The 20,709-nt window shown below is 45.3% G+C and overlaps 2 protein-coding genes across 2 annotated transcripts; one reads left to right on the top strand and one right to left on the bottom strand.

The window, feature by feature from the left end:
• The first annotated feature begins 671 nt into the window (after positions 1–671).
• Positions 672–7,538, top strand: CHURC1 (churchill domain containing 1). Its single transcript, XM_083444537.1, has 4 exons — positions 672–847; positions 2,269–2,404; positions 3,708–3,778; positions 6,288–7,538. The coding sequence occupies exons 1-4, from the start codon at positions 809–811 to the stop codon at positions 6,378–6,380; spliced, it is 339 nt and encodes a 112-aa protein (XP_083300663.1). The 5' UTR covers positions 672–808; the 3' UTR covers positions 6,381–7,538.
• On the bottom strand, positions 6,451–14,155 carry GPX2 (glutathione peroxidase 2). Its single transcript, XM_083444598.1, has 2 exons — positions 13,879–14,155; positions 6,451–11,308 (listed from the first exon to the last, which is right to left on the bottom strand). The coding sequence occupies exons 1-2, from the start codon at positions 14,098–14,100 to the stop codon at positions 10,958–10,960; spliced, it is 573 nt and encodes a 190-aa protein (XP_083300724.1). The 5' UTR covers positions 14,101–14,155; the 3' UTR covers positions 6,451–10,957.
• Between the last annotated feature and the right edge of the window lie 6,554 nt (positions 14,156–20,709).

Genomic DNA, 20,709 nt, shown 5'->3' on the forward strand with positions numbered 1-20,709 from the left:
CTGAAAGCCTCCTCCAGATCCCTTTTTACAGAAGAGGGAAAACACTGAGGCGCGCGCCGTGGTTACCTATGAGAAATACGTAAGCCTTGGGCGAGTGAGTTATTTTATCTGCAGCAGTACATACAGATCCCATTTAAGCTCCATTATACAGTGGTACCTCGGGTTACATACGCTTCAGGTTACAGACTCTGCTAACCCAGAAATAGTGCTTCAGGTTAAGAACTTTGCTTCAGGATGAGAACAGAAATCGTGCTCCGGTGGCGCGGCAGCAGCAGGAGGCGCCATTAGCTAAAGTGGTGCTTCAGGTTAAGAACAGTTTCAGGTTAAGTACGGACTTCCAGAACGAATTAAGTACTTAACCTGAGGTACCACTGTATGTATTTTTATCGAGTTAGGAGCGCGTAGTAAAGAAAACATAGTTCGCAAAAAGGCTGAGCGGCGCATGGGAAAATCTATCTATCTATCTATCTATCTATCTATCTATCTATCTATCTATCTATCTGGGTCTGCTGTTAAGACGCCACCGCTTGGTCATGATTTGTTCGCTTTTAATTGGGACATCCGACGCCACCGCTAGGCACCGCAGAACGTTCCTCGCCCGAAAGATGACCTCATCTCCTCCTCAGCTCCGCGTACTTGCAACCCCCGCCTCCCCGCCCACAGCCCAGACTCCCCCTTCCAAGGCGCCCTGTACAGAGAGGAACGCTCGGAGTCGGGTCGAGGAAGTCTCGTTTGTTTCCTTCTTGTCTCTCGCGTGGAGTGTGACGTCAGGGGACGCGAAGAACCAGGAAGCAGCTGCAGAGGCGACATGTGCGGGGGCTGCGTGAAGACCGAGTACCCGTCGCGGGTAAGGGGCGGGCGGAGGTAGGGGCGTGCAACAGGCGCCCTCTCCTTAATGGCGCCTCTCTCCGCAGGTTCACGAGAATGACCCGCCCCCAGTTTGCTCCAGATCAGCTTGGCACCCGCCACTCTATAGGCTGCCATGAAGCCTTCGGGTGTCCCCATTCTTCCTTTATTGGCTTAATATAAGGCGGGCCTCACCTCTGGGCCCGTCGGAAGTGCTGCCCCGTTAGAACTAGGCAGCTACAGTCCGCTCTCGCACACGGGGGTTTAGCGGAGGCTTCCAGGTCAAAAGGTGTGACTTGCAGCCGACAGTCCTAACCTCTACCCACTTCTTACAAAGTCAGGCCTGTTCCGCGCCCCGCTCCTCGGTGCTGCACTGTTCCCACCCAGTGTCTTCACCTTGGTAATGATTTGTTCGCTTTTAATTGGGACATCCGATGCCCCAGGCAGCTGCAGGAAGTCAGATTCAGAGTAGGTGGGTGGATTTGCGTTGAGAACGACTAATCATATTCGTGCATAATACTGAATGACGGTATTTTGGGTGGTGGCTGCACCCCAGTTTCCTGCAGGAAGGCACAACCCTAGGTTAGCCTATCCAGCCGTGTGCCATCACCCCAGCCACAGGGCCAGTGGTCATGGATGATGGAAATTGTAGTCCCAAATATCTGGAGAGTGCCAGTTTGAGAGAGCCTGGTTTAGAACTTTTGAAATTCCAGAAAAGCCTCGCCGCTGAACTCAGTAAGTGTCTAGAGTTGCGGTTTACAGGTGACACAGTGGTTTTAGGTTAAGGTTACCAGATTTTTTTCAATGAATCCGGGGACACTTTTCAACTTCCTACTAAATAGATGGATTTTGTCAGGGGAGTGATTTGTAAAACCGGGGACTGTCCCCGGGAAACAGGGACATCTGGTAACCTTATTTTAGGTTATAGTCTATGAATATATTTACATATATTATGTTAGGATAATTGAGAATATGTTTGTAAAGTAATTCAGTATTACTAGCCCCATATGGTCTATGTGGATGGCTGGAGGGAAACAGACAGGCATTGGCACTGAAAGACAGTGGCTTGCCTGAGACCACTAAATGTTTGTGGTTAACCTAAAATTAGAACTGGAGAGGCTCAGTCATGCTGTTAACTTTTACATCCTCTTTCGGAGCAAAACTAGATTTTACACCTAGTATATAAATTGTGTCTGTTAGGTTTCCACCTTCATTGCTAATAGCTAATAGTAACAAAGGGATTTATATATGGAAATCTGTGTAGCCCTGAATCAAAAAACCCCATTGCTGAATTTATTTTTAAAGCATTTTGTTCTAGTTGCAGAACTCCCATGTATTGCATAATTTGAAAATTAAATGAAGCATTTATAAGAAGAGAGCATTGGTTTCCCAATAATAATTTTGTTCTTCTGAATGTCTTAGGGTAACACCTGCTTGGAGAACGGGTCCTATTTGATGAACTACGTGGGTTGCATTGAATGTAAAAAAAAGGATTTCGTGTTGATAACAAACAAAGTAGCAGAAGATGATGATGGAGAGGAAATTATCACTTATGATCGTAAGGAGGCTGAACTTTTACCAACTGTACAGACGTGCTCAGGGCTTAAGAGGCTCATGCCCAGAAGCCTGTGTTCAGAAGAAGCACTTTTTATGATGGTTACATTTTCAAATAGGTGGTAGTGATCCACTGTGACACGGTGCTCTCCAGGATACTTTTTGCAGCTGATGGAGGTAGTCCTTTTCAGTTGTAAGCATAACTACACAACCAGATTCTCTCAGAATTGTGCCTGCTGCTGAAAGAAAACCTATGTTCCCATTTCTTTCTATCTGGCTCTTGGGGAAATCTGGCTCTTGCAGTGCCGTTCTGGCTACCAGCCCTCCTCTTACTTATTTCCTGTAGCTTCCAAGAATAGTTTCTATCCCCATCTCTTTCACCATGCTTGAAAGCTGCTTATTTATATTTCGTTATTGAATTTATATACTGCCCTATACTCACATGTCTTAGGACGATTTACAGAATAAAAATCAAAATATAAAACCACAAAATACATAATCAAAATAAAAACAACAACAACCCAATAACTCCCCCCCCCCTTCAGTGACATTGCTTGGAAATGTAATGCATGCAACTTTGGGTGATGATTGAATGAGCGAACCAGTATTTCTCTTGTCTTACCTGGCTAGTGCCACTCTTTAGAAACCAAATTAGCCATCTTCAAGTCATGTAGAGATGTAAAATTTTCTAAATAAATTTGTCATAAAATTGTGATGGCAGTGAAAGGATTAAGTTGCGATTAGATTAATCACCTAAATGCAGAGGCTGTGAAAAGCAACCGTGTTCAGCAGCTGTGGCAGTGAAATGAAACGTGTTCTTTTGGAACATCATTCTAAGATTGGATGTATCTTCTTGGATTTTGCCACTTGACTATTCAAACAATTTAAAATGAGCAACCAAGTGTCAAACTGCGCTGCTTCCCCCTCCAACTTCTCAGTACACCTCTCCTGTTCCTACTCCCCTTTTTCGTAGCTACTGCTGCTACAATGGCTGTTTCTGGCTGGATAGGTGTTGTTACAGTAGCTACATATGTGCAGCTTCTCTCCTGTCAGTTTGGACAGTGGTAGTGATAGAAAAAGCAAAGTGAACATAGTATGAGAAAGCATAAATAATGGATGTGCGCCCCACATGCTTATGTGTGTGGCAGGCCTAACAAATGTCTTCCTTTGGATTCCTGTCTATCTGGGTGAATATCTTTTTGAAACAAGGGATTGATTCAGAGCACGAGCATGATTGATTCAGAGCACTAAGCGGTCCTGCTATCCAGGCTAATGATCTTTTCTAAATCTATTGGTTTTCCTTTCAGATGTATGTAAGAACTGTCACCATGTGATAGCCAGGCACGAATATACTTTCAGTGTAGTGGACGATTACCAGGTAAAACGCTTGTGACATTCATTAGTCTCCTGTACCTTGTTTGCTTGTTTTTGTTTTAAGCTTCTGTGTCACTAAGATGCAAGAAGTATTGGGATCCAAGGTTGCAGTCCTGTGCGTACATATCTGGGAGTATGCCTCATTGAGCATACCAGGATGTATTTTGAATACATAAGCACAGAATTGTGTTGTGTATAGTTGTAATATAAAATTTCCAACTCTTTGGGTGGGTGGGTGGGGGGAATCTAAAGACCATGTGTGATTTGCCTGATATGCTTCTGGGTTGTACTAGCTGCAGAATATGTTGCAGCTGCTACACTGCTTACAGTTATTCATTCTCTCTGTGTGGGTTTTAACAGTCTTTCATTTGAGAAATATGTCAAGGCACTAAGAGGTCCATATCAAATGACAGACTATCCAACAGATACTACCAAACTTCTTTGTCAGTTATGTTTTGCATGGAGGGTGGGTGCTGCTTTGCTGATAGCCTCTAATATAAAGATAGCTCTTAATGTTTTACATCATGTTCAGTGGTGGTTCATATGTTTTACATTATGTTCGTATTGCTGTTGCTGTCCACGTCCCCTCTTATAGCTGTATTTTTTCCTTTTTGTCTTTTGTTTGCTTATGTAAACAATGTGTTTTCAAAATGTGTGCCGATGGCAGATGGCATACTTGCTTACATTCTGCATGATGTGCATAGCAGTATTTAGCATCTAATACAGACTGTTGCTTTTTAGAAACTCTGCTTTCATTATATATGCAGACATGCAAGTTTCTAGCCCTCAACCAGTTGAAAGAAAAGCAAGGGGGTAAAGTAGAAGGTTTTTGTTTCCTGTGCTGGCCCACTCTGCACCCACACTGAAAGTCAGGCTTTAGAAAAGTTGGTCAGCTTCTGAGCTGTATGTTCCTGAGTGCAACTACCCAGACTGAACACAATGTTGTATCTCTGTCTCCCTCTGCTGGGTGGATATTGGATCTTCGTTAACATTCTCTCAGATAATTCATTAGTCCTTATGACTCATGCACAATTGGTAGTGCTTATTAAATTTTCAACTAGATGGTTACACAACCCAGTACTACTCCTGGGTCGCCACCCGTACGTGCTGCTCTCAGTGACAGCCACCACAGTTTCCATTATAATAAAATCCTCTCACATAGGCATATTTCTCTCTTTTTCTTAAATGCAGTCACAAAAAGTAGATGATAAAAATATATGATCAGAAGTGGTAAGGGTGGGCATAGTGGGGAGGATGCAGATTAAAGAGCACTGATTGTAAAGAGTCTTGGAAGATCTGGTGGGGACCCGTAAGGAGCTTCCATTGTGGCTCCTTGCTTTAAGTGAAAAGTCTTGTGTTCAGTTTCTGTAGTTATTCTGCATTGCCGTGTCTGTGTGCTCTCCATGGTTAAAAAACAAATTATAGAACTGTGGGTCAAGAACTGTTTAATTCTGCACTCTAGTTCTTGCAACAGTTAAGCAAATATGCAGATACCGTATTTTTCGCTCTAAAAGACGCACCAGACCATAAAGTGCACCTAGATTTTGGAGGAGGAAAACAAGAAAAAAAATATTCTGAATCCCAGAAGCCAGAACAACAAGAGGGATATGGCTTCTGGGATAGCCTCTGGCTGTTCTGGCTTCTGGGATAGCTGTGTGCAGCCTCTCCTGGGCAGCAGGATGAAGGCGTCCCCTGCCCAGAAGAGGCTGCGCGTGGCTAAGGCAGAAGCCAGGAGAGGCGCTTTGCTGAAGGGGCGCTGCGTAGCTCTCCCTCTCTGTGAAGCGCCCCTTCAACGAAGCTGGAGGAGGAACAGAAAGAACCCCTTCTGTTCCTCTTCCCGCTTTGCAGGTCAGGCGCGTTGCTGAAGGGGCACTTCGCAGTTCTCCCTCTCTGCGCAGCATCCTTCGTTCCATAAGACGCGCTCACATTTCCCCTTTTTAGGAGGAAAAAAGTGCGTCTTATAGAGCAAAAAATACGGTACTTGCTTTTTTGTATACTTGGGTCTCTGGTATAATTCTGAGAAGGGGCAGGGAAATATAGAAGCCTGCTTTTTTGTCTACTCCCCCCCCTATTCTGGCATTGCCTGCAAATTTTAAAGATTGTATTTGTGACCATAAGGAGAAGAAAACAGGTTTTAAAAAAATGAGATCTGAAGTTTTTCTGATGCTAAAGTCTACACCCAGTACTTCATTTCATTTTAATAGTGTCGCGCCGGTTCTAAGCAGCTGGAATTGTACAGGTATGTCTTCACAATAAAAAAGAAAAAGATGTATTGGCTCATGTAGAAGCAAGTTCTAACAAACATGGCTTCAATATGATGTGACATGGGCAAACTGCACATTAAAGGTCTTGGTTTGTAAAACAGCAGCCTTCTTTGATGACCTGGAGACTTTCCATTGTAGTTTTCAACTCGGTAGATGCTAGATTAGCCTGATGGGGCCTGGCCTGTGTGATGGGCAGCAAGTGTTTTCTCTCACCCTCCCAACGTAAGTATGTTTTGTCTCTTGTTTTAGGAATACACCATGCTGTGCATGCTCTGTGGCAGGGCAGAAGATTCTATCAGTGTCTTGCCAGACGATCCTCATCTGATGACTCCATTGTTCTGAGCCTCTTGTTTTTAGCTGATTGTATCATGTTAATTTTGTAACAGCAAGTTATGAAACATGGATTTTGGGGGGGAGGGGGTTCCTGTTCAGTCCATGTAGAGTCAAGTGATATAATCCTCCTCCATGTTTTTAGGTTACAAGCTGCTTACATCCTCTCCACAATAGGTACATACTGCTTCCTAAACTTGTAGGTGATAAAGAAGCCCATTTCCTCTGTGCTGGCTTTAGGGCCTAATTTTTAGGACCCATTGTCAGCTGGCTTTGGTAGGAGAAACAAAAATAATAATTCCGAGAGGGGTTGTTCTGCAGTTGGCTTCATGCAGAAATGATAACATCATCTGAGAGATAATAGAAATTAATCCTCAGCAGGAAAGAAAGTTGCTGGGTAAGAACTGCCCAGATTATTTCTTTTTCAGTGTCAGGAAAAGTCTTTATCAGTGTTATATATTTAGTGAATTGGCTCAAGTATGGGAGGTGTTGGGTTCCTTTGGCCTTTCTGATGTTGCTGTACTACAACTCCCATTATCTCTGGCCATTCGCCATGCTAGATGGGGCTGATGGGAATTGTAGCTCAGCAACATTTGGCAGGCCAAAGGTTCCCCACGCTTAACACCTGAAGCATGTTAGTGTTTTAGTTTACAGTTCTGTCCTAAGTCAGTACCACCCTGTGGTCCTTGTCTAGTTCTACCTGGCTTTGGTTGGGCTGTGAAATTAGGCGGGGAGTGGGGAGGATCTGGTGTGAGGCTGAGTAAGATGTGAAGTTACCCTTCAGGAACAAAGCCAAGTGCTGTAACTTTTCAGCCACTGCTTCTGATAATTCTTGAGTATCAGCCTCTGGATCGCCCATTTTGGAAGTGTAATGTACTGGACAGTTGTTCTGTTCGCTATGCATTTTGACATCGAAGATACCAAAACCAAATTTTGCACGGTGGTTTCTGAGATCAAGGAGCAGGTTTTTGTCTGTGTTTGAAAACTATTGGATGCCAGTTTGAATCACGATAGTGGACTGAGCCTTTCAAAACTCTGCTGATTTTAACCACTGATTTCAAAGCAAGCAACTCTGGGGACAAAGGCTGCTAGTGCTTGATGAGATGGGTCTTTGGTGTGATCCACCCAAGACAGTTCTTGCATTTGGAATTAAAGCTTTCTTTAAACCCATGGTGTTGGAATTATTTCTTTCCTAAATGGCTAACCGGACCCACTAGAAAATCGCAAGGGTACACTGAGAAGCTTCATGGCGAAAATAAAGCATGTTTTAGCCATCTTGTTGGACAGCATAGTAGGTGCAATACAGCTTATGCTTCTGTCCTATTGAAATAAATGAGGCAAACGAGCCTGGGCTGCACCCATTGCGTGGGATTGAACCTTGTGCTATTAGGATTATCGCATCAGCACAAGCATTTTTTGCTTGACAGATCAAACAATCCCCTCTCTTTTCCTGTGTACTGTTCTGGTGGTTCTCCCAACCTCACATTGCTGATTTTGGGGAAGGGAGGTGTAGAAGCCTTGTTGTGCTAGCAGGACTTTTGTGCTGGCTCCTGCATGTGGAACTTTTTTAAAAATCTGTCCCATTTTTTAATAAAGTGTTACACTAGCCAGCACTTCCTTTAGCAGAATTGCACATTGCTCTCCTTGCTCTGAAGGAAACCCTCTGTTCTTGCCACTTAGTGTTTGTTTCTTGGACTTGTATTGATTTTAATTCCTGGAAGGCCTGACTAAATGGAGCCTGTAATGAGCTTCATAGATTTATTTATATTTTAGACTAAAAGGGGGGAGGGGTCTAACAGGACCTGACTCATTAGATGTCTGTGTTTCTTTCCTCTTGCACTTTAAGCACTTCAGGGGAAAGTCTTTGTATTGCAGCCAGTCAAAAATGTGGTAGCGGCTGGTCCCAGTCTCCTCATTCCTGCTGAAGGACTTGCCATGAAAGACGGTGCTGTAAATACAGTAAACAGGCCTTGATATTCTGAAGTGCACGGAGAAAACTACAGCAGCCACCTCATTCAATTAACAGCGTAAGGGATGCATTGGAAATAACGACCCTGCAAAGAACAGGGGCTGTGTTGAGGTGCAAAATGCCCATCCTTTCTTTGGTCCACAGCATGCTTTTATTATTGCTTTTTATGGCTCTACAATACCTGAAGAGCGTAGACTCTCCCAGGGTCATACAGGTGGACAGCGGCAGGACATGGCGAGCGTTGAATCTCCCTCTTCATCCATCTGGCAATGTGACTCCCGTTAAGAGCAGGCCTTGCTTTGAATGGAAGTCACGTCGCATTGTACAGCTGACCCAGTTTGCAAAAGCTGGCCTTGTTCCACACAGCATATTAAGATACCTGCAGAAAGCTGTATCGTGGCGGGGGGGGGCATCTCTACTTTGTTCTATCGTTCCTTCTGCTCTCTCTAGTCAAAACTTTGCTAATGTGTCTCTTCGTGAGGGTGAAAGGACAGCCGCTGGAGCTGCATTAGGCTCCCCATGATCTTTAAGAGAAGTTTACTGAATAAGCGGGGCATGCATATAGAGACTGGGAATGTAGTTTGTGATGTGGCAAGCCCAGGTGCAGGGAAGGAGGGCTTATCATTTAAAATGATCACAATGAATCTCAGCAATTAAATCTCCTGTGCATCTCTGGCATACATCAGACTAGCCTCCCTTAAGCAAAAGGCATTTTGTCAAGACATAGGTTTACCATTTCCTAACTCAGACGTCTCCTTTTTACACCTGCTTTGTGCCCTCCCATTCACCTTGACAGTTTTTGGAGTCATTTGGCAGCCCACAATTCTGCTTTACCTTTGTGGCCAGTTCTCCCTGGCTGGTTGGACAGAGTGCCAGCGACGGGGAGTGCTGCAGTCTGCCACTGTCAGATGAAAGCGGGTGGTGGTGGAGGAGGAATGATAAACAGAACTGCAGACATTTCATCCGCCTGCAGAATTCATGAGACCAGGTCAGCTTTTCTGCAGTGGGTGCCAGGTGCATGCCCCTCAAACCGAAATCCCAGATTGGGGCATTTTGCATTTTATTTGCCCTAGGTTAAACAAAGAGTAAACTATGATATAAATTCTTTTATGAGATGGAAGAGGCTTCTGGATGTGTCCTGAGATGTGCATAAGAGTATGGTAAAGAGTAGAGCAGGTTCCAATGAGTTGGATGTGAGCAGGAGAAGCATATAAAGAAAAATAGCGACATAAATGGCTCACCTGAGTTCAGCTGGCAAGACAAAAGCAGAAGCAGGAGGTTTGGTACCGCTGAAAGTGATATAATCAGAAGTGGAGGTGGTCGATTCCATAAAATTAGAATCTTAATTGCCTGATTTTCCCCTAGATTAGGAAGAGCTTCTTCCGCTTGCATTGAGTATCAGAACATAAGAAGAGCTTTCTGGATCGAGTCTAGCCTTCTGATCTCACAGTGCCAACCAGATGCTTATGGAAAGCCCATAAGCAGGAGCTGAGCACCAGATTACTCTCCTCTCCTGCGGTTTCCAGCAACTGGTATTATGATTTACTTTGCTTAGTAGCAAAGCCCAATTTATTTGCGCTGCACTAGCAATATGTGTTAACAAAGCTGGGCATTTTAATACTTCCTGCATGGAGCTGGGGCAGCATGTAAATTTTCTAACTAGGTATAGTCCCAATATCTTAAGACAAAGGGGCCTGATAGAATACTGCAAGTCATATTTGTTAAGTCTATACTTTCATGGGGCGGGGGGGGGGGGGATGAATTGTAGCAGGGAATGCTTTTACCTAGCAGAGTTTAGGGTCATTTTTCAAGCCTCGTTGAAGGGTTGGCGCCTTTGGGGGATGTGGAAGGACAGAAATATTAAGCTAATAAATGGCCCCCGGTGATTCGGCCTGGTCTTGTACACATACTGCTTTGTTTAATGCCACGATTTATGGGAAATGGGAATAAAAAGGACATTGAAGGCCAGAAATGGGAAAGAGACGAGGTTTTTGGCTTTTTCAGCCTAGGAAGCAAAAGCAACCATTTTAGAGGTGTGTGATAAGAAAACAAGGGGGGATTCATCAACTCATTTATTGGACTCATGAAACAAGGGGTGCCCAGCAAGCAAGGGCCAGGGGATCAGCACCTTTACACCTTTCGGGCCCCCTCCGTTGAGCTTTAGGAGGGCACCGTCACTCAGTAAAAGTCTGATGTTGGCTCTGTCAGGAGCTAGGAGGAAGCACCTGATACACTCAGAAAGAAGGTGAGGGAGTTGGGGCGTGGTTTTTTTTTCTACAGGTGGGCAGGGAGGAGACACCCATGATCACAGCGCAGTGAACGTCAAGCCATTCTTATGACCCGCCTTGCTCCATCAAGACACTTAGAATAATCCAGTGGTGGCTGGTGCCCATTGGGGACAGTAAGTGGGGCCAGGTCCAATGACAGACAGAGCCCACTAACTCTAGTTTAGCCTCCTTCCTTCTGAGTTCTACAAGAGCAAAACGGAGAAGGAAGAGGAGGAAGCTGACAGGCTGTGCCACGTCCCAGGGCATTTGTAAGAAATAAGGTGAGGGCAGGCAGAGGTTGCCCTAATGGACCAGTCTCCACTGGAATAATCTTGGGGATGCTTGTTCTCCTCTTATTTGGCAAGCTTCAGGAGGCGCTGGATGTCGGGCTCGATGTTGGTGGTGAGGAATCGGGGGCTGTAGCGCTTGAAAGGCTCGCCTTCGGGCCCCACCAGGAACTTCTCAAAGTTCCAGGAGATGTCATGGCGGTGCACCGGGCTCCAAATGATGAACTTGGGTTCCATCATGAAACAGGAAGGGTTGTCATCTGGATAAGGAAGTTTGTCCTTCAAGTAGGCAAAAACGGAGTGGGTGTTCTTGCCGTTCACCTCGCATTTCTGGCAAAGGGTAAAGTTGGGTTCGAATCCGGACCCAGGCCGCACATACTTCAGGCTGTTGAGGATCTCTTCATTTGTGCAGTTCTCCTGATGGAGAGAAGCGGGAAGCACAATGAGCATTGGGGTGCCCTGTACAGGTCAAGCTCAGTCTATTCCCTGCTGCGCTTAGCAGCACCAGCAGAGCACTTTGGACACAATCTTGCTTTGGTACCTGCTATGCTCAAATGCATGGCTGGTTTGACTTATGTGAAAGTGTCTTCCTTGCAGGGGCTGAAGCTCATACAAGAGGATATTGCACAACATTCTGAGGCTGGCTCCCTAGAACAGATGTGAGAAACAAGGACTCTCATTGCTTTCAAGGCAAGAGTTTCCTATATGTGTTTATAAGCAATAACTGGTTTCGAATCATCTTCATTTTGACCAGTGGGATGGTTTTCCTGTTCTTTTAGCATATTGCAGTATCCCCCTCCCACAGATGCTGCTAGACTCTAGAAGTATTTCTGGAATTGTAGAATACTGACTCTAAAGTTGGCTGGATTCTGTCAAGTGCTACGTGCAGTGAACCTTTGTTTTTTATTTTTAAAAGTCTTATGAACACATCTTTTGTTTTCAAACCTTCTTATTTGGATCCTATCTGGGGTGGCGAGGAGTGTGGGTTGCGTGTGTGAGAGAGGAGAGGCTTGCTCCTTTGCAGCATGAGGCCACCAGATGACTGGCCAAGAGTGACTGTGGCTCTTGGGAAAAAATAACTTGTTATCTCTATTCTAGGGTGTTAGGTTTCCACAACTGGAAGTAAGTGCGGTGCATTTGTGGTTCAGTGCCAAGAATATTTTCTCCTTGGGTAGGCTGGCCAATGGCATTTGTTTTATATTCAGGTCCTTTGTGTTCAGTGTTTGGCACTGAGGAAGGAGCTGCCTGCTGGAGACAGCACAGAGACAGTTTAAGAGTGTGGACTGGCAATGACCGTAGGTCTTTCTCAGTTCTGTTATTCTAATCAGGGCTACCTATATTGGGTTTGTCTGCCGCTTTACAATTTATAGAGCAATCCTGTGCCTGTTTACTCAGCAGGAACTCCTTGCTCAGGGGGGATTTACACTCAAGTAGCAGCAGCCTTGGCGAGACAAACAGTCCTGTTGCAAATTGCTCCCATGTCTGCAAACATCCTTACAAAATCCTCATAGCTGGCTCCTAGACTGATGAGTGCTACTTCTACCACCTCCTCTGCTGCCTGCAGTGAAAGGGACAAAGTCATGTGTGCTAGCGCAAAGCCCATGCATTACTGCTAGCAAAGCAAAGTTTATCCCAGAACAAACAAGTGGTGACGAGTAATTTCCTTTCTGGGCACCTGGCATGATGGGCAACAGAAATCTTCGTATGGATTAAGGGCAAGCTCAGAAACTGATGCAAGTAGTGTCAGGATCACAAACGGTGACTGAATTAAACTCCTGACTGATCCCTAGTGAAAAAATAGATACCTATAATGAAGCAGCTCAAAAAAACTAAAAAGCTAAAGTAAAAAAATAATAATCAGTGTATCTAAGTTGATAGCAGAAGAAAGTATAAGTCAATATTCGGATGGTATACACTTTCTTGAATCAAGCATCTCCCCCCCCCCCTTTTTTTAAAAAAGAAAATGGCCTCTAATATTTATAATGCAGAAAGATTGGAAATCTAAATATAACATAAGCAATTGTATGAGCTTTTGTTACTTTTTATTAGTTTTTATGATTGCATTTTTTGTAATAGTAAGTTTAAACTGTTTTTAACACCACCACCACTGTAGGGTGGGTGGAGTGTCATAAATGAAATAATAATAGGAATAGTAAAAACAGTGTAACTGGCATAGATAATAATGGCTTTCTCTGGAATCAAGGAGTGATCCAAAGTTTCCTCTGGCAGAGCTACACTTCCCCAAACCTTTAACAAACTACAGTTCCCAGGATTCTTTGGGAGAAGTCATGTGCTTTAAATGTATGATGTGTACACAGACATTCTCTTATAAATTTCTACATTTTTGCTCCAAATGGAGCCTTTGTGATGCCTTTAAAAGTGGCAATATTATAGGGTCGTAAATATGCTAAATTTCTTCTTAACAGAAGAGCCAGAATAAGTGTCAATTTATAGCAATTGAACTGTTGCTGAACAATGTATTTGAATTTTATTCACCTGGCACTTTGCTTCTCTCTTCTCCTGAGAATCCTGCAGGATTGAACAGTTATTCAGAAGTCACAGTCCAGGAGTCTTTCAGATAAGTAAAATTATCCCTCCTACACGATACACATGCAGCTTGACCCTCCTGCGTGGGAGCAAAGCTCCATTAAGTTAATAGGGGCTGCAATCCCTCACTTCTCAAGCAAGTGCACATAGGATCCACAAAGGAATGATGATAGGGTATTGAAGAGAATGGGCTTACTTGATGGGGGAGCTGTAGCTCAGCGGAAGAGCGTCTGCTTTGCATGCAAAAGGTCCCAGGTTCAATCCCCGGCAGCTCCAGGTAGGGCTGGGAAACACCTGTCTAAAGATTTGGACTGCCGCCGTGCCACCAGTCAGTGTCAACAATACTGAGACAGATGGTCTGACTTTGTATAAGGCTGAGTTATGGAGCCATCTTTTGCCAATAAAGGCTGGCCAAAGAGAGAATGAACCAGGTCACTTACCTGGTAGCCAAACTGGTTGCAAGGGAAACCCAGCACAACCAACCGTCGAGGGTATTTGCTCTGCAGCTGGTTCATCTGGGTGTAATCCCTCACCGTCGTGCCTCAGAGGGAGGCCACATTTTCTATCAAGACCACCCTCCCTCTGAAGTTGTTGAAATCCACCTTCTCCCCTTGGAGGTCGGTGGCGTTGAGATCGTAGAAAGATTTGGCTATGGGAGTCATGGCTGCAAGGACCACGGACAGCAGCAACAGGACAGCAGTGAGCCCCTTGCAGATACAGTGACTTGCTTAAAATGCTCCTTTGTGGGTTCATGCGATTGGCTGCACCTGGGTCCTGCTGGGATGGGCAGAAAGTGGAGCCATTGCCTGTTATCGATCCAGCTCTTTACTGATTCGGAACAAAAGGCGCAGGTCAGGCCACGGTGTGTTCCATTGCAAGCAGGTAGCTGAGGAAGGATATCCAAGCCACGGTGATACTTAGGCCAGCTCTCAATAATTCATGTTGCTTAAGACAAAGGAGCTTGAGTCGGAGAATGCCAGTGTGATCCTCAGGAGTAAGTCCCACTGTGCTCAGTAGAACTTATTCCCTCGGAAACATGCTTAGCATTGCAGCCTGGGCTGGGAGGGCAAGAATTGAAAATGCAGTGGCTTGTTGCTTTTGTAGTAGCACTTTGGGATCATTAACAGAGGTCAGGAAATAGTTAGGCTGGGCAAAACTATATAAGCTTGGTACTGCCTAAGTTCATCCTGCAAATTTCTCTGTGGAGCCCAGTGGAGGCACATTTGCAGTACGATATCAGAGCCGGAATTGGTATGAAAAATTGGTGTGTTGGAAGAAACTGCTGCTGTTTTGAACCATTTATAGCAGGGCCCGAGAACTGTTTCCTGTTGAATCTGCAACAAAGTGTTGCTGCGTGGAGTGCTTCTCTTCTGGGTTCCAGATGCTCCATCTCTCCCACAGTTTTCCATCCCCGCCCCCAACAGCCTATGAGCATTTCATGTCCACTGAGGTGTAGTGTGTGTGTGTGTTTTGAGTAGTGTCTGCATTAAGAGCAGTGGTTCCCAATTAGCTAATTGCTATGGACCTCCTATTTTTCAAAAGCCAAGCCACGGACCCTTTTGGAAATTTTGATAACTAGCGTAGCTAGGGGGCAGGGAATCCCGGGTGGCACTTACATTGGGGGTGGCATGCCAGATCCTAGGGGGAAGCGCAAGTCCAGGCACCCCAGAGCCCGGTGCACTGCTCCCAAAAGCAGCACAGCCTGGGGCTGGGCTCTTAGTGCGCTGAGCTGCTGTGTCTCCCCCCCCCCCCCAGCCTCCAAATGGCGGCTGAGAAGGATGCAACTGGCACGCACTGGCACCGGGATCAGGGCTGGGCCTGCAGTGTGCCCAAGCCATGGCGTCTCTCCTGGGAGTGAAAAAGCAGCGTGGGGCTAGCATCCGCCTGCCACCTCCCTCTCAGTTGCCCTCCAGCAGGAGGGTGACTGTGAGTGACTGCAGGACATCAGAGCTGCCTGTTTTCGCAGGCGGTGGTGGGCTGGTGCATGCACACTGCGCAGCCCTCCAGGTGGAGGGCGCTGGGAGGGACACAGTTCTGGCGGCTTGCCCCACCCCCCTGGGGGGCCTAGCTGCAGGGCACACCCACCCACCCCAGGAGCTTGCTACGTTGCCAACTCTATGGTAGTTACCTCTGCAAAGCAATTTTTTGAACAAAATGTGGGGTGGTAGCCCCTAGTAAGCAGGGGATTTTGTTGTTGTTTAGTCGTTTAGTCATGTCCGGACTTGGCAAAGAACTCTTAATTTATGGCTCTGCCTAAACTCAAATCCCCCCAGTTTACTATCCCTAGTACTTCAAGACTCCCATAAAAGTGCCTGGCTTAAAACCGTCCATTAAAAACTTCACTCTTGTGGCCTATCCCCACAACACCTACTCACTATGGGCCCTACTAAAGCAAACAGTCTAATTGGTCAATGTCTAAAAGATATCGAGCATCAGAACAACCGGGCCACTATAAGGAAATTCTGCCCTTGGTATGTTCATTTTCCACCTCTCCATTTTGATTCTCTGGCTCCATATCTCCACAAACTTATTATCCCAAAATACAGACGTGCTTTTACACTTGCAAGGCTGGATGTTTTGCCATCTGCGGTACTTGAGGGTTGATTCCAAAAGATCCCGCCTGAGAAACGTCTTTGCCCCTGTGGAGATGTTAGTACCGAAATAGCGGCACACGTCCTCCTGTCTTGTACTCTCTACAAAGGCCTGAGGAATGAGATCAACACCCCACTGTACTAACCAGCCCAGGGCGCTCAACCACTGCCACAATGTCCTTTCTTCTATCAGATCAAAATGAGCAGATATCAGCAAAGGTTGCTAGGTTCATGGCAGGGGCAATCAGAATAAGGGCCACTAACTGACGGCTGAGTCAGGACTTTAAATTGTGCTCTCATATCAAACTTACTTTTCTGCGTATACTGTAATGTTTTACTGTTGCTATGGCCATTGGCTAATGCGAATAAAGTTTTATCTTATCTTCCAGGCACTCCTATCTTCCACTGCCTCCTGTAGAGGATTTTAGGTATACTAGAAAACAAACTGGGACGTGGGTGGCGCTGTGGGTTAAACCACAGAGCCTAGGACTTGCCGATCAGAAGGTTGGCAGTTTGAATCCCCGTAACAGGGTGAGCTTCCGTTGCTCGGTCCCTGCTCCTGCCAACCTAGCAGTTCGAAAGCACGTCAAAGTGCAAGTACAGTGGTGCCTCGCAAGACGAAATTAATTCGGTCTGCGAGTTTTTTCGTTCTACGAGTTTTTTCGTCTTGCAAAGCACCACTGTGTATTGACGGTTTCCCGTAGGAATGCATTGGCGGTTTTAAAAAAAGGTGCAAGACGTTTTGTCTTGCGAAGCAAGCCCATAGGGAAATCCGTCTTGCGAAGCAACTCAGAAAACGAAAAACTCTTTCGTCTTGCGAGTTTTTCGTCTTCCGAGGCATTCGTCTTGCGAGGTACCACTCTAGATAAACAGGTACCGCTCCGGCGGGAAAGTAAACAGCGTTTCCGTGCGCTGCTCTGGTTTGCCAGAAGCGGCTTAGTCATGCTGGCCACATGACCCGGAAGCTGTACGCCGGCTCCCTTGGCCAGTAAAGCGAGATGAGTGTCGCAACCCCAGAGTCGGTCACAACTGGACCTAATGGTCAGGGGTCCCTTTAGCTTTACCTTTAATAACAAACTAGGGCTGAGCAATATCTCGTTTTCAACATTGTGCTATTGATTTCATGCTCTTTATTCAGCTCATAGTGGTGAGGAGGAATGAATGAATGTCCGCTCAAAGTATCTGCTTTTTATACATTATTTACACAATGGGCTGCACATGATTGGCTAATTCTGGAATTCTACTGTAAGCCAATCAGGTTGTGGATTCGCTTCTATCTGGAGAATGATTGGGCAGTTCCTGCCAACCAATCATACTGCTGCGTTTTGGATCCTATTGTTCTAGGACCAATCAGACTGCTGCAGTTTAGATCCTATTCAACTCAGTACATAACATATCAGCAGCTAAACACGGTGATATTCTGAAATATCCCAAGGTCTGAAATTGGAGATCAGGCATGGGGATGAGGGAAAGAGCATTTGTGGAGAACTGGTGGGTGAGGTGGATGCAGATCAGGCATGGGGATGAGGGGAAGAACAGCTGCAGAGTTCGGATGGGTGGGGGGAGGAGAGGAAGCAGAGTCACCTCCATCCACTGCATGGGTTGAGTGGGAGGGGATAGGGATGGGGGCATCAAGCTGCCACTGTGGCTGCTGCTGCTGCTTTCCTGCTGACTGAGAAAAGCTGTTCTGCCTCAGTGCCAGGGGAAGGTAGTGCCATGGTGCCTTGAAGCGAGGGCAATCAGCTACCCTGTTTTCCCTCAGCATGAGGGAAGGCAGCTCAAATCAGCAGCAATATCATGCTAGCAGCGATATGTTGCTGTGAATTGCCAGGTCAAAATCGTTATCAATGTGTGATTTCAAAACCAATGTAACTGATTTGTAAGAAAGACTGTACAACCTGAAAAAAGAGACAAGGCATGTACTTTTGTAAACCAAGAAAATCTTTAATAAAAATATTTTTTTAATTAAAAAAAAATCAATTTTGGCCAATATACTGAAAAATCTCTCAGCGCTAAAACAGACCATAAAATTTGTGCTATTACCATGCAAAAATGACAAAAAAATAGTTGGGGGGGGGAGGTGCATTCTGCAGACCCCCAGGGGTCCCTGGACCTCTAATTGAGAACCACTTATTTAAAGAAAGAAAAATCAACCAATCTTTTGGGAATAATAAGCTGCATCCAAACGTAAGTATTATAAGACTTTGTTGGTGGAGGGAGCACCATGCAGAGTGTCTGAAGCAAGCAGGAATTGGCATCCCTCTTGGAAGCCATGTGTCATGTCTTCTTTTTCTTTCTGAACCACCTCTCTGAGGTGTACTATTGAGATAGTCCATTCGATACAGTCTGCTGAAGATGTCTATGAAAGGGCCCCAGATAACAGTCACATTTGTCAGCCTTCCTGCAGCTGATGATACAGTTAATCACCACTTTCTCCCTATTCAGACGCTAATGATGATGAAGAACCTGCGTTTTACAGATAGAACAAATACTAGGGGAGGAAGCAGCAGATTCTTTCTGAGCCTTTATGGCAAAAAGGAGCCATTGAGGTTGACAGCAAATTGGTCTCCCACAAGGCAACAGACTGGCAGCTGGGCTAGTGAATTGACCCAACTTGGTAAGGACTACTAGCCTTTTCCTTGATGCTTATAATTACCACTCAGGATAACTATCTATCAAAAGTAAAAACTCTGCATTTGAAAGGGTGTGCAAACTGCCCCTTTGTACATACTGAGGGCACACACAGGTGTATGTAGCAGTGTATGGTATATCATTTGGCTAAGCATAAAGGATTAAAAAAAATATTGTCAAGCAACTATCTTTGCTAAATTGTTATGCGAGCAAAGAACATTTCCTCACATATATTCCTTATGCAATTTGTATTGCTACAGGATTGAATAGATGAGCTGGGCTGGGGGAGGTTTCCAATTCTTTGATTGTAAAGAGAGGCTAATTGGGTGCTTCAGACCTGGCAGAGAAGATACCGCTTAGCAGATCCCCAGAGTTACTGAATTGCAGGCCAATGGCTCTTAATGGCTGTCTGCATTAATGGTTGGCAGAGATCAAAATGGGTTTCTCTTTTCCTTTCCTTTTCCAGCTTTCTCTATGTAAAAAGTAATGGGACCCCTGACCGTTAAGTGCCAGGGGTGTCACTGTTGCTTATCTGGATGGGGCCATGCAGTTGCACCGCTGGGAACATCAGGTTGGCTGGTGGTCAACCCATAGCTCTGGCCTCACCCTTGTCCCACCCATCCAGCCCCATCCAGGTAAGCAGCAACAACATCGGTGTCAGAACAACATCACCCACCACAAATACAGCTGGGGTACAGTGAACTTCGGTATTTGTTGCAGTGGTTTAACACTGTATCTTCACCTATGCTCAGCATGTATATTTTCAAATAAGAACAAGTATTATTACAAAACAATGGCATGCCTCCAGTGCCCTCATCCCAAAATGAGACCCAGTTAAGGACAACTCCCCTGAAATGTCTCATGATTCAATGAAGTAGGGGTGTGCATCACAGTATTTATCATGTCTTGTGTCAACCTAGAATAGATGCAGACCTTTCCCATAATAGTTTTTTTATTGACTGCTGAGGTCTGTTCTGAGAATTATAGCAGTGTTTTGAAAGGAAAAAAAGAAAAAATACTTCCACTGCTGCAATGCACGTCCCCTTTCCAAAAACAGCTTGATAATGAAAACCTCTAATGAGAATCCTGCTTCTCCTGCCACGAGGAGGAGCAGGCTGAATTATTAACAGCTGGATCAGATTCCCTGTAAACTCAAGTAGAGGAAGCTGGGGCATGTAACCAAAGTACAGAGATCAGATATTTTTCTGTAGCAGAGGAGGGAAGGGATACAGGGCCACTCCACCAGCACAGCTCAGACACCAGCAACTCTTGGCTCCTTCCAGTAAAGTGTATCTTTCCTAGCTGGCCCTTAGAAGAACAGGTACTTGAGCTTGCTTATTTCCTTTTCCCTCCTGATCAATTTTCATTTTGTGTTGTGCCTTTTAGAGTGTAAGTCCAAGGGCAGGGATTGTCCTGTTTTTATGGATCTGCAAGATGCGCTCTGGCAGCTTATTGCTATTTTGCTGATGAGCAGAACAGTAATAAAAAAGAATATAGGATGGAGGACTTATCTTAATGCAAGTTACCTCAGTGCCTCAGCAAAGCAGTCTAAGAACATGAAAAGCACAAAGAGCTGTTTTGTCTGACTCCAAACAGCTACATCAACCATGTGAAATCTCTGTCTGTACTACAGACTACGAAACCAGATTCACACACCCCCTGCCTGAATTGAGTGCATCAAATAGGGCAGACAGCAATACAGGCTTAGGGCGAGCTCAACATTCTTGTGTACACCTAGCTAAAACATAGCCTAAGAGCCTTGCTGGGCGAGGCCAAAGGCCCATCCTGTTCTCACACTAGCCAGATGCCTATAGGAAGCCCATACACAGGTCCTGAGTGTGATGGGACTCTTCCCAGTTGTGATTCCCTGCAGCTGGTATTCAGAGGCACACTGCCTCCACCAGAGGAGCTAGAACATGATGTTCTGAACATCCACTGTCCAACAGCAGATATAGCTACTGTAGGAAAACCTACAACATGATTTCACTCTATTGAGAGAATATGGGGTGTGGAGGAAACTCTGGATGACGACTTGCTTGCTCTTCCTTC

Source organism: Podarcis tiliguerta, assembly GCF_965153285.1.
Source record: "Podarcis tiliguerta genome assembly, chromosome: 1".
NCBI classification, from domain to species: domain Eukaryota; kingdom Metazoa; phylum Chordata; class Lepidosauria; order Squamata; family Lacertidae; genus Podarcis; species Podarcis tiliguerta.